Source organism: Orcinus orca, chromosome 1 (genome assembly GCF_937001465.1).
Source record: "Orcinus orca chromosome 1, mOrcOrc1.1, whole genome shotgun sequence".
Taxonomy (NCBI): Eukaryota; Metazoa; Chordata; class Mammalia; order Artiodactyla; family Delphinidae; genus Orcinus; species Orcinus orca.
The window spans coordinates 91,659,396-91,673,279 of record NC_064559.1 but is presented as its reverse complement, the minus strand read 5'-3'; the positions used below and the strand labels follow the sequence as shown (position 1 = coordinate 91,673,279).

Here is a 13,884-nt window from a genome sequence, read left to right as displayed (position 1 = left end):
TTCTGTTCTACAATTTGGCAATGGTGGGGCGGGGGGAGGCCTTATGTTATATTATCCGCCGAATGCAGGCAGTCCTCTTTCCCTGGGATTAGCTGTCTTATTTCAACAGTGTCTACGTAGCGGTGAATGGTATGTAATTTAAGTGAAGGCGTTCCTGAGTTTGAGTTTGGGTTCTGTCCCTTACTAGCTATGTGACCTTGAGTTAGTAATATAGCTTCCCTGAGCTTTGCTATCCTCATCATTAAAATGAGGCTCATGGTGGTACCCACCTCACAGGAGTGCATGGAGGATAGAGTGAGGTCATGTATGTAAAACCCTGAGCCCAGTGTCTTGCATGCCGTGTGTGTGCAGCATAGATGCCTGGGAGTACAGCAGAGGCAGTCACAGAGAAATAACATAGGTGACTGCAGTTTGCATTTGCCAGTTTTGTTGACGTCTTGCTCTTTTGGCCTCTCAGCATCCATTCCCACCTCTTCTGGTGACCATACCTCATTTTCCATTTCAGCTTAGAAAACCACCACTGTACATTCTCAACCCCTGTGATTCAGGTGTCGCTGTTCCTACCGCCCTCCCCATGTGTTGTTCTGGAACTCGATCCCAACCAATTAGAGGTTGTGAACGCCTGCTCCAGGATTTCTGCTGGAATAGGGGAAGAGAGAAATACTCTTCTCTTTCTGCAGGGTCGCTGGTCTGCCAGGATGCCCACTTAGAGCTCCTGGTGAGTCCTCTTCGGTCAAACTTACCAAGAATGGCTCTAACAGAGCGAAAGGCAGACCCAAGAGATGGCACGTGAAATTCAAAAGGCACCATCCAGGTGCATGGATCCTGCTGTGCCTAGAGCTGGACCTGCCTTTAGACTTTTCTGTTTGGGGAGATGATACATTCCATTTCTTTGCTTAAGTCAGTTTGAGTTGGGTCTCTGTTGTTTACATTGGTTTCATTGGAACGGAAGCTCAAGGCTAAAAGCATCCAGCAATTAGGCAGAACGCTTCATGACATGTTTGGAAGACACACATCCTCTGCCTCTGATTTGCTGGCAGCTTCAGACAAGTCCCTTTACTCTCTAGGTTCTCAGCAGTAAGATCAGGCCACTGTGGCAAGTGACCACCGAGGCTCCAGTATCCTGGGAGGCAATGTTTTGAGGAAGATAGAGCATGGAGGGGATCAGAGTCCATCCCTCTGTTCGGGGTCACGGAAGGGAAATTAAGAGCTAGTTTTGAATTCTGGCTGTACTATTACTGTGTGACCATGGACAAGTTATCAACCTCTCTGAGCCTCATTCTCTTCAACTGTAATATGAAGATATTCAGACTACCTAATGAGAGGAATTGTTACACTTCCCTTCTCTTCCTAATCTCACGTTGCCATCTCAGCCCAAAGCTGAAAGGCATCTGCTTCTCGACTGGAGATAGAAGTACTGGAAAAGCCATTCAGCTTCCCTCTCTGTCCTGTCACTTGTTCCTACTCATGGAAGGGAAAGCGACTAGTCTGACTGGTGGGAATGGAGAGAGCAGGCAATCGCTCAGCCATGTTACCCTTCCGGCAAAGTGGGTCAGCACAGCCCTGACTTGCTGCCCAGTCCTGTGTGTGTTCAAGTGCGTGAGCCACGTGCTCCAGGGACCCATGGGATGAACCCTCGAGCAGGGCCACTCACGCCACTTCAGGTGCCCATTCTCCAGCTTCTCCACCCGGGAAGGGGCTGGGGTGAATCAAGCCAGCCTGCACTGCAGATCTGGACATCTTTAATTCAGGAAGAAAGGCCTGTCATGTCTCCAGTCTAAATCTACCCCTTACAAAGCAGACACTTGGACCCTCGCTTGACTCCTGGAGTCTGTGGTGAGGTTAATTTACTACATACTTTAGAATGAGAACATGTTTCTAAAACTTTGGGACAAAAGAGATTTCTCCCACAAGACTCCAGATTTGCACACCATAAAATGGGAAATGGATGGATTTGACTGCATCAAAATTAAAGATTCTATTCAAGATAATAAATGATTAGATTGGGAGAACACACTTGTAACATCTACAGTTTTCAAAGGTATAACACATAAATTATTTAAGGAACTCCTGCCACTCTGTAAGTAAAGGTCAAGAAACACAATAGAAAGCTGGACGAGGGACGTATATATTGGGCACTTGCCAAAACAGAGCAACACGCCCCCCACAGGCCAGGCCTAATTTTTTTTTGTGTGTGTGGTACGCGGGCCTCTCACTGTTGTGGCCTCTCCCGTTGCAGAGCACCGGCTCCGGACGCGCAGGCTCAGCGGCCATGGCTCACGGGCCCAGCCGCTCCGCGGCATGTGGGATCTTCCCGGACCGGGGCACGAACCCGCGTCCCCTCCATCGGCAGGCGGACTCTCAACCCCTGCGCCACCAGGGAAGCCCCAGGCCTAATTTTTAATTAAGATAGGCAACAAAGTGGAAACTTCGAGATCCTTTCAAATTTTAATTGAGTTTCCTCTTTAGTCACTACCCAACACATTATCATTCAACCCAGAGATTTACCATTTGTATTTCAGTCCTCGTCTTGAGATTGACTTTTTCTTGTGCCCAAGCAAACCTGGACCCTTCCCCCAAACAGTTTTAGGGGCCTTACCTGTACCTATGTGTCTGCTTCAGAATGTGAGAGATGGTTATTCCAGCACCCTCTTAGGCTGGCAATGACTGGCAGTGGTAACAATTAGTCAGAATGCAATTGGTCACCTGAGGCTCCTTAAACAGGCAGCCTCCTCTCTGTTCTTTAGCAGCTGCAATGAACAGCAAGCTGGCCCACATTCTGAACAAAATTTCTCATAGGATCTTTGCATGCGTGATGTATTCCGTTCGTTGCCAAGACGTGAAATTTATCTCTTGGAGGAAGCATATAAATCTTGCTGCAGTCTATTTAAGTAAAGAGATAACAGGGACAGCTTACTGAGCCCATTGGTTTCCGGTGAGAAAGAAAAAAATCATTTGGGGAATGTTGGGGGGCTTTGGGTCACTAAAGAGCATTTGGTTGAGTCCCTTAGAACACTGTAAATAGGAAATTCGTGGAAGAGGAAATCTGAATGGCTAAGAAGAACACTGAATGAAGCCCAACTTTTTCAGTAGTAAGAGAAAGGAAATTCAGAGAATTAAGACAAAATTAAGAATTTGACCAAATGCAAGGAAGGATGTGTAGAAATGGGCCGCTCAAGCACCAGTGGTAGCATATGTTGGTGAAATTCTTAGAGAGCAGTGTGGAAGTATGAGTGAAATGAACATGTGACTACTCTACAATTAGGCGAGTACTGCCTCTGGAATACGCCCCAGAGAAACTCCCATACAGGTAAACAAGGAAACTCTAAGCAAGAGTGCCTGTCATAGGGCTTCCCTGGTGGTGCAGTGGTTGGGAGTCTGCCTGCCGATGCAGGGCACACAGTTTCGTGCCCCGGTCTGGGAAGATCCCATATGCCGTGGAGCGGCTGGGCCCGTGAGCCACGGCCGCTGAGCCTGCGCGTCCAGAGCCTGTGCTCCGCAACGGGAGGGGCCACAACAGTGAGAGGCCCGCGTGCCGCAAAAAAAAAAAAAAAAGAGTGCCTGTCATGGGAAATGATTCTAGACCACTGAGGACTCTGCTGGAATAGTGTGCAGCAATCAGAATGAATTGGCTAGAGTTACACAGAGCATCATTGATGGGTCTCAAAGCATAATGCTGAGTAAAACAAAGAAGAAGGAATCTAAAGGAGATTGATAGCAAAAACATCATTCATGTACATTTAAAAAAACTTTATTGAAGTATAGTTGATTTTCAATGTTGCAGTAATTTCTGCTGTACAGCAAAGTGACTCAGTTATACATATATATATATTCTTTTCCATTATGGTTTATCACAGGATATTGAATATATTTCTCTGTGCTATACAGTAGGGACTTGTTGTTTATCCATGTACATTTTTAAAACATACAAAACAATACTATATATTTCCCATAGACGTCATATATAGACATAACAACTGGAAGGTGGATTTTCAAGGACCTACTATAAATACATAAGAAGAGGGTACCTTTGGGAGGATTTCGATTTGAGATAGCAGATGAAGGGGAAAAAGAAACAAAAGAAGGGCCTTGAGTGGTCTTCTTTGCCATCTATTGAGAAGGATAAACTCATTTATGTCCACTGGGGTTAGAAACCAGCTATATAGCTCTACCATTTGACAGAACACTAACCCATAGCATAGTAGGTGCAGGTGCTCAAAAAACAATTTTTAATCTATTTGTTTTATCCTTTAAATTCGGGACTTTCTAATATATAGGATCTTTCAGGATTTTCTCTGGAATCAGTGCTGAGAGCTCAGGGTGATCCCCTGGTCCTTATAAGGTCATGGAATAAAACATCAATCAATTTCTAAAAGACATTATTGATTCAGTGAGGTAGAGAGAACCTTAGAGATCTTCTTGTCAGAATCTTTGACCCTGCCGAGGAGGGATATGAAGTCCTGAGGGGTCCAGTAACTGCCCAAGGTCAGACACGGAGCCTGCTGCCTGTGACCAGAGGGGGACCCCAGTCTCCTGACTCCTTTTCCTTTGCTTTTTCCACCAGGTAGCCTGACATTAACATTGCTACCTCCAAGTGTGCCATGACCTCAGCTTGCTCTGAATGTCCATATCTGTCTCTGCACATTTGGGAAGGGTTGATCTAGCACTTTAACACTCTACACTGCAATCGGCACGTGGCCTCTACAGGAAAAGAGCAACAGACCCTATAACACAGTCCCATTGAAAACTCACATTCAGTCACTCTCAAAAGTCCCCAGTTCTACCTCTGAGAAAGAAGTCTAATTGTCAGTGTTGCCATGGAAACATCCCTTGTTGCACTGAACCAGTCCTGATGTGGCCTTTTCCTTGGACTCCATATGTAATATTGGTGGTTTAACAGTTACAGGTCTGTGTTTCCTTTACCCAGAAGATTGTTCCTTCCCAGCTTAGATGGACTCCTGTTTCTAAGCATCCTCCATGAGAGTCTCCATTCTTTCTTCTCTGAGATTCCTCTTCTGAGCCCATTTCTCCGGAAGCTAAACCTCCATTGAGTGAGTACCTATTTGACCTTCTGAGTCTATTTGAGGTTCATTTTTCAAACTATTATTTGTTTTCCATTTTAAAAATCCCGCCCCTCCTGGAAGCCGCTTTCTCCGGAAAGTGACTGTGATGCTCCGAGTCGGCAGCAGAGGGCGCCCATGCCTAACAATCTTGGCACTGAACGTCCAGCTGGGGCTGAGCGGGTTACAAGCATCCCGCAGCTGCGCTGACCGAGAAGATCCTCCCCTGGGGGCCTGGACGTGGGCCAGCTCAGTGTGGTCAGAGATGGCTGTGCGCTCCAAAACTGTCACGAGAGACATTTCCATGGAGTTTTCCATGGAGAGGGATGAGGGTCCTTTCCCAGATTCTCCTTCCCTGCCTGCCTTGGGGAAAGGGGGAGGGGAGTGCTTTCTATTCTCTTCCCTGCTCAGTCCCTCCCAGGAACGTCCTAAATTAATCCTGTATCAGGGGCCCCAATCTTTCTCCATGGGGGGAAGGCATTATTGGTTTTTTGCCTGAAGCCTTGAGATCATTTAGGGGAAGCATCCTCCAGGGCCTGAGTCCCAGTCTTTTGAATTACATCAGTGGTGACAAATTAGTACTCACATAGGGTATATTTGATTTTTTTGGAAGAAGCCAAATCTATTAAATAAGGGATGAAATAAAGCTGGAGGTACGCAAGTACAGAGCCCAGAACCTAGTGTAGAGTGGGTTCTGGGTAGATGGGGGTGACGTGAATCTGGGTCCACTGGTAGTTATTGCAGTTGTCATTTAATGAGTTTTTGATTTAGAACCATGAGACCATTTTTCTTAGGTGACCTCTAAACCAGTTCTGAAGACAAATGTAAAAGAGAAATACCCAAAGGATATATCATTGCAGCAAAAGTTTCGCAGATTTCAAACATAAATGTGATTTGTTAGCCCAAGTTCCACATTTATTTAAAAAAAAACCTTATTATTTTATATTTGCTTATTGTACGTATCAATCCCTTAATCTACGTGTATTTCTTGGGCAGGAGATACAAAGGTAGTGCTGAAGATATAGGACCAGAGAGCTTGGAGTTCAGAGGCACTTGCTCTGCATTGGCAGTGAGGGTGGCTGAGGTCCTTATACTGCCCACCTGGAGGTCCTGGGGCAAGTCATGGACCTCTAGGGTCTCAGTTTCTTCATCTTTAAGATGGAGATAACAAGAGCTCCCCTGCCTGTTTCTCCAAGGCCAGATTACAACTGCAGACCTTTACGTGCTTTGTGAACTCCAGAATGCTATAGACATTTCATTCCTTAGTATCCTGTGATCCTTGTGCTTTCTATTTTCTCAATTATAAGTTCCTGGAAGGCAAAGAATGTGCCTCAACTTCCTGGTCACTGCCCACCATGCCATGAAGAGTAACTCGGAAGACAGTGGGGACCTTATACCTTCTGTTAACAGTCTACCCAAGGCTGGTTTTCTGACTCGTGGCTCCAGTGGGGAGGCTCCTGGGCTTGCTACGGGACTTCTACTTGCAACGGGCTGCCGTCTATTGGGAATGAAGCCAAAGGTACCAATCTCACTAAACATGCTTTGAACACCACCTTGCACTCTGCTCAGAGTTGTTGTGGATACACAGTTGAATCAGACATGATCTCTGCTCTCAAAGAGTTTACAAGTAAAGTGGATAGTACATACAAATGGCCAATAATGCAGAACGCCATGTTATTATAATCAAAATGGAGGCCCCAAATAACGGTAAAATTACAAAGACAGAGAGACCAGGACAAGCTTCCTAAGGATGTTGCGTTTGAGCTGGCCTTAGAGGATGAGTAGGCCCTGGATAAGTGCAACTGGTGCAGAAGTTGTGCCAGGCAGAGAAGACAGTCTGAGCAAAGACACAGTCAGCAGGTTGTTGGAGAAAGATTACACTGGGGGGAAGTGAGCTCTGGGCGACGTGTAAGAAAGAGAAAGCTGGCAAGTTTTGCCTTGGGACCTAGCCTTGGGGAGCCTTGATTGTCCTGCCAGAAAGCCTGGGCTCATCTCAGAAGCGAAATGACATCATTACAGCTGATGCACTCGGCCGAAGGGCTCAGATGGGCCATCTGGGCTGACTCCGAGGGGAAAGTGGGCATGGCATTGCCAAGGCAACCAAAGAAGGCAGAGTCAAGGTGGTGCAGGCCTGGCCCCAGTTTTGACCAGTGCAGTGGTACTGTGAAGCCTCTAACGTCAGTGGGATATAGACAGGAAAGGGCCTTCTTTCTTCCAGCCACAGCCTCCAAACTGCCCTGTGGTATCTCCTTTCTTTGCCCATTGATGGTGCCTCAGGCAATGCTTAGAATATTTCACTTTGGTCGTTAAAACATCCAGTCGAATCTGAACTTCAGTCTTACACTGAATTCAAAGTCCCTTCCCATTGGCCCGGCCGCTGGCCCAGGGACCTGCTCTGGGAGCAAGGTGAGGACTATTCCTTCACTCTTCCTCCACCTTTCTCCCTCCTTCCTCTCCTGGGTCTTCCTTCCCTCTCTCCACCAGGGAATCGGGGCCCTGGAGGAAGGATGGGAAGACAGGGCAAGTTCTTAAGAAAGTTCTTAAGGATGGAGTGCTATCAGTGCCTTCGTGCAGCAAGTCCCCGCCAGATGTCTCTTGTTAGGGGCATATGTGAGTTCTTCAAGAGCCCCCACTGGGATGTTACGCTGCCCAGTAACCAGGTATGGCCAATGCATGCTCAGCTTGACCTCCAGTTTGAGACGATGTCAATCTCTGTTTGACCCCTAGTCACTGCCCATAGGAGTTCAACCAGTGGCCTCTTACTAAGGGGGTTCCCTTGAACTTGGTACCTTTAGGGTATTCTAAGCATGACTTTCTTCCAGGATATTCACTTGACTGAAAGAAAATAACGCATCCTGACCATACCAAGTATGGGGGGTAAGGCATGCACTGCTGCCCTCTCTCTCTACCCCACCATCATCCTCCAGATGGACTCCTGTCTTCAGAGTGCTCTAGTCAAGAAGAAGGCATCAGTCTGTATGTTCACAGGTATCTCCTCTCCAAGCACTCTCTCACCCCCATCAAGGTGGCTCTGTGTTTCTGCCACTCAGCAACCATCCAGCCAGGAGCGAGGGACCAGCCTCCCCTTCTCGTAGGTACCTGCATCCAGTCTCAGTGAAGGGGTTCTTTTCTGTCCTCTTCACTTGGCTTGCATATGGGGGTCCCTTCCCTCTCCTGGGCACCCTGAAGTGGTGGGGTAAAGCCACAGCATTGCCCCCGAGTACCCCTTATTCTTAAATTTCAATCCTCTATGAATATTGGCTCAAGAAGTATAGGGTAAAAGTCACAGAATCAGCTCAACATTTTTTTTCTTTTATGAAAGTATAGTCGCTGTACAATATTATGTAAGTTACATGTGTAAAATATAGTGTTTTACGAATTTTAAAGGTTATACTCCATTTATAGTTATTATAAAATATTGGCTCTATTCCCTGTGCTGTACAATTAATATTTGTAGCTTATTTTATACCCGATAGTTTGCATCTCTTAATCCCTTACCCCTGTATTGCCCCGCTCCCTGCCACAGCCACTGGTAGCCACTAGTTTGTTCCCTATATCCGTGAGTCTGCTCCTTTTTTGTTATATCCACTAGTTTGTTTTATTTTAGATTCCACATGTAAGTGATATCACACAATATTTGTCTTTTTCTGTCTGACTTATTTCACTTAGCATAGTGCCCTCCAAGTCCATCCATGTTGCTTCATATGCAAAATTTCATTCCTTTGTATGGCCAGTAGTATTCCATTGTATATATACCACACCTTCTTTAACCATTCATCTGTTCATGGACACTTGGGTTGCTTCCATACCTTGGCTGTTGTAAATAATGCTGCCATGAACACTGGGGTGCATATATCTTTTCAAATTAGTGTTTTTGTTTTTTACAGATATATACCCAGGAGTGGAATTGCTGGGTCATATGGTAGTTCTATCTTTAAATTTTTGAGGAACCTCCATACTGTTTTCCACAGTGGCTGCACCAATTTGCATTCCCACAAATAGCATACATCAGCTCATCTATCTTAATAAGTCCTGTGTGGAAGCATCTAGTAGTTCCTCTTTAGACTCTGAGGGGACCTCCTGGCCTCACCTTGGGGCTTGAGCCAAAATTGTAAAACAATAGGAAAATTCCATTCAGTTTTCTGTTCCATTAGTGATACCTGAGGGCAGAGTCCCACTGTCAGCACGACTGACATTTTGGGGCTGATAGTTCTTTGTTGTAGGGGGCTGCCCCGTGTGTCATAGATGTTTAGCAGCATCCCTGGCATCTACCCAATAGATCTCACCCCCCCCCCCACCGTTGTGACAATCTCTTCAGACATTGCTAAACCTCCCATCCCCTGGGGGGCAGGGAGGTAGCAAAATTGCCTCCTGATGAGAACTAGTGCCTAACAGAAAAAAAGAAGTCATTGAAAGTTTTTGAGCAAGGAAGTAACATAAGATTATCATCAAATATCATTTGATTAGTTTCACTGAATGATATGAACAGGAGTGGCCAAGGCCAAGAAATGCTTGCTGTGCAAGTAACACCTTTTTAATAATCCCTCATAATGTACAACATTACATACATTACATTATCTCACTCATTTCCACAGCCTCCATCTGAGGAAGGTAGGGGACTGTGTTTCACTGATGAAGTGTAAACACAGAGAAGGAGGCTAATATGGAGGGCCATCAGGCTGAAGAATAAGTGTGCAGAGGAGAGACGTGGAGAGGGGCTTTTCCATGGAGTCTAGGACTTTCTTTTCAGAGCAGGAATCCTGTAGAAAATATCTGGATCGGTCATAATAGATAGGTACTGTAACTGAAATTAATTGAGAGCTGACCATGTGCTGTGTGTCTCATAGATCCCCTCACTTAAGTCTCTCAATAAGCCCCGTGAGGAGGTAATATTATTATTCCCAGTTTCCAAAGTCTAAGTTTGCAAAGACTAAGTTCCAGGAGGTTAAGTCACGTGCCGAAGGTCACTCAGTGATCAGAGATGGGATTTTAACGGAAGCCGTTGGGCTGACTCCAGAGCCCTTGTTTATAACCACGGCAACATCCTAAACTAGTTTCCAGCGTGTAACTCAGAACATAGGCTCTACAGTTTCCAAACCTCTTCCACTTGTGTCGCCTTCGCAGCTCACACAAGGCTCTCTCATGTGTTGTGTAGTGTCAGCACTGATAGGTAAGTGGGACCTTAGTCCCATTTTGCTGATGAAGATACAAACTAGAATACAGGTGTTAAACCAAAACTAGAAACCAGAATGGTTTGGTTCTTTGCCCAGTACGTTGGATGATACTGACCAGAATGTGGAATAGAATGTTCTGTAATCTCAGAACCAGAGATTAAGTTTTAACTACACTTCAGAAGAAAATTCACTAACACTTTTGCCCATCTTCTATGGCAGATACTGTGATAAAAGCTTTGCACACATTATCTGTATCATCTTGGCAAGAATCCTAGGGCAAAGAGTATAATTATCCCAATTTACAGATCAGGTCATTGAGGCCTGGCGAGACTGATGTCCACGGCGAATGGCAAAGTCAGGACTCCAACTCAAGTATGTCTCGTGCCAAGGCACATACATGCTCTTACACTGGGCTTCCTGCATCTTTTTACCTTTTATCCTTATGAGGTGGGTATTATTATCTGATGTTTACAAATAAGGGAAAGAAAGAAGAGCCAGAAAGGTGAAACAACTTCCCCCCAAACACAAGACCTCCAGCAGGTGGATCCAGGAGCCAGGCTCTGGCTGGCTGTGTCCAGAATCCATACTCTTCACCCTGGAGCCTTGGGTCCCGGCTCCATGAGAACTCTTGGGAACACAAGACTGACTCCCCTGCTTTTGCTATCTGTGTAAGTCAGCCTGGGGAGTATGGGGCTGTGCGTCTCAGGGAACATTAATCAGCATTGTTGGGACAATCTGTTCTCTCCACGAGCCGACTCCTCTAGTTGGTGACGTGAGCTGAATGAGGAAGGTCTCTCTTCAGGGGTGTAGGCTCTAGAAGATTCTCATGGCCGCTGTGGTTCAGAGCCTTCAAGGATATTGAACCTTCACTCAGTTGCTCATCCTGGGATGTGAGGGGGACCAGGTCAGGAAGGAGGCGGCCTTAGGGACCCCGAATGTCATGGGACCAGGCTGGGGAGAGATGCCTGCCCAGCTCCTGCCTAGCTCAGCGGGTTCTGTGGCAACAATTCCAGGAGACACCACACGATCTATGTTCAGACGCCCTGCTGGGCGTTCATCAGCCTGAATTTTGCTCCAGGCAAGAGCTAGGGTTCAGTGAGGAAGGGATCAAATATTGGAATGGAACTCGGGTTACCACACCTGGGGCATGATGGGTGTCCATGGAAGCCCCATGTTACCTATAAGGCAGCTGAAGGTGTCCAGTGAGTTATGCTGGCAGAGGGAAGAGGTCAGGGAGCCCAGCATTAAATTCTAGTCTCCTCCCACCCCAATCATTTTCATCATGGTTCACAAATAAATGCAGATGAAAAACAAAAGGAAAAAAACAGCATAATTGATTTTAATTCTATTGCTTAATGTCCAAGTCTAAAGGATCCCTAAACTTTTCTTTCCCAGGAATAATGCAATTTTTATTTCTTAAAAATTGCATGATCACTGTTGAATATATTTGGACTGGAGAGTTAGCCCTGGGGTTTTTCTGAGAGGAGAAATTGCTGCCGCGGAATGACGCATCTGCCATCACAAAAACCTTTAGGGAATTCCTTCCAGTTGTGTGGAACCCAATTCAACAACACGCTTTTACTATGTGCCTACTGCATGCCAGACCCCAGGTCAGGTTCTGGTGGTATGAAGAAGGTAAGCCATGTGCAGCTGTTCAGGTTGTATACTCTACCCTAAGGGGCATAGGATTGTGTATCCATTAAGTCCTGTTTCTGCAGATGTCAGGAAGGTGACTTGAACAAGATGGGCTGTATAGGCTGGTTGTGATGTCACTTAGACACCGTTTCTACCCTCAAGGAGCTCACTGTCCAGCAGACAGCAGGGCTCTAAGACACTAGGTGATCATAGGCTAGAAGCTGGAAGAGCTTTTCTCTCTTCCCCCCCGCCTTTTTTTTTTTTTTTTTTTTGCGGTACGCGGGCCTCTCACCGTTGCGGCCTCTCCCGTTGTGGAGCACAGGCTCCGGAGGCTCAGGCTCAGCGGCCATGGCTCATGGGCCCAGCCGCTCCGCGGCATGTGGGATCTTCCCGGACCGGAGAACGAACCCACGTCCCCTGCATCGGCAGGCGGACTCCCAACCACTGTGCCACCAGGGAAGCCCTCTCTCTTCCCCTTTTAACACATTATTGATCGGGGGATTTTTGCAGAAAATAATGCCTGTGGCCAGCAATTTGTTATGTAAGTGAATATTGAAACACTCCAGTCAACAACGTTTGGGTAACAAAAGACATATTAATACATCTCTGGTCAGTAAGTTGTTAAGAACAGGCTACATACAGTCAGATAATGATGGAAAACAAATTTGGTGCACTCTGGTCTTTTTGTTATTGTTGCTAGTTAAGGACAGAAAATCCATTTCTTTACCATTACCAAAATCCATTACCACCTCCCACCAACTCCCAGGACCCGTGTCTTCCCCCATCAAGAGCACATCTTCTCTAACTTAAATAGGAAAAGAATTTGAAGAATAGATACATGTGTATGTATAACTGAATCACTTTGCTGTACACCTGAAACTAACACAACATTGTTAATCAACTATGCTCCAAAATAAAATAAAAATTTAAAAAAAAAGAGCATCTACTCTTGCCCTTATACTCCATTACCCCCAGTCAGGACAAGGCTGTTAGTACTCATTATTCTTAGGAGGAAAAGAGCAAAAAACAAACAAAAAAACAAAAATCCAGGCTGGCTCTGAAAGACAATGTTTCTTCCCAATCTCTCCAGGGGCTACCCTGGGGCAAAGCTAGCTGTGCCCAGCTTAGACATGGGGTATCTAACTGTGGGATTTCTTGGTGCAGGACCCCAGCCTCATCCCCCATTCCTAACCCCCCATACCTTTCCTCCTACATCTGAGATAACTGCCCTGCTGCACAATAATTCACCCCATGCTCCATGCAGTGCCAATATCACATATATTACTTTATTATTTGGTCATTGGCTTTCCAATGCAAGTGAAAAAATAATTTAAACTAATTATATGTACAGAGGCTTGGTTAGTTTTCCCAAGGACTTCCAGAAAGATCCCCAGCCCCTTAAATAGCAAAGAAGGGTTACCGTCAACATCTATACAAAACTCCACCTATAAAAGTCGCATGTGTAGAAAGGTTTCTTTATTATAAGCATCACGTTTGGGGAACAGGAAGGGTTGGGGGTGGGGGGCGGAGGAACGTGTGCAGGGGGGTGGTCCACACACACCTGCCCTGACTAGTCCTGTGTAGGAGGCTGTGGCTGGTGAGGCTCAGGTGATCTGCAGTGGGGTCTCCAGCATCTCCATTAGGAAGGTGTCAATGGGTGTGTCCCCGATGAGCTTGAAGAAGAAGAGGTGCTCCAGGCACTTCAAGCCGATGGAGCGCAAGGCTGGGAGGCGCAGCAAGAGCTTGGCAAACCTGTGGAGAAGCAAGGAGACATTAAGGACTGGGGAACCAGCATGCACGGGGCAGCTGCTGGCCTGAGGCAGCTCATTTGGTCTTCCTGACCAATCTGTGATTAGAAGAAAGAGCCTGGTTGGGGAGACTAAGGCAGTTGGAGAATCTCTAATTCTGGAGAGCTTCAGAAATAGGCTAGAGGTCTTGTTATGCTTCTTAAAGGTGGAAGTTGGATCCTGTGACCTCTTGAGAATCTCTTGAATTCTGTGACCACATCCCAGAAT

General features: G+C 46.2%; 1 protein-coding gene across 2 annotated transcripts in view; it reads right to left on the bottom strand.

Moving 5' to 3' along the window:
- Positions 1 to 13,133: 13,133 nt before the first annotated feature.
- The window catches only part of RXRG (retinoid X receptor gamma), a 44,425-nt gene continuing 43,674 nt past the window's right edge, over positions 13,134 to 13,884 (bottom strand). For both annotated transcript variants that reach the window (XM_004282043.2, XM_049705519.1), the window contains one exon: positions 13,134 to 13,621. In XM_004282043.2, coding sequence (XP_004282091.1) covers positions 13,474 to 13,621 — 148 coding nt within the window. In that variant the 3' untranslated portion in view covers positions 13,134 to 13,473. The remainder of the gene's footprint in view (positions 13,622 to 13,884) is intronic.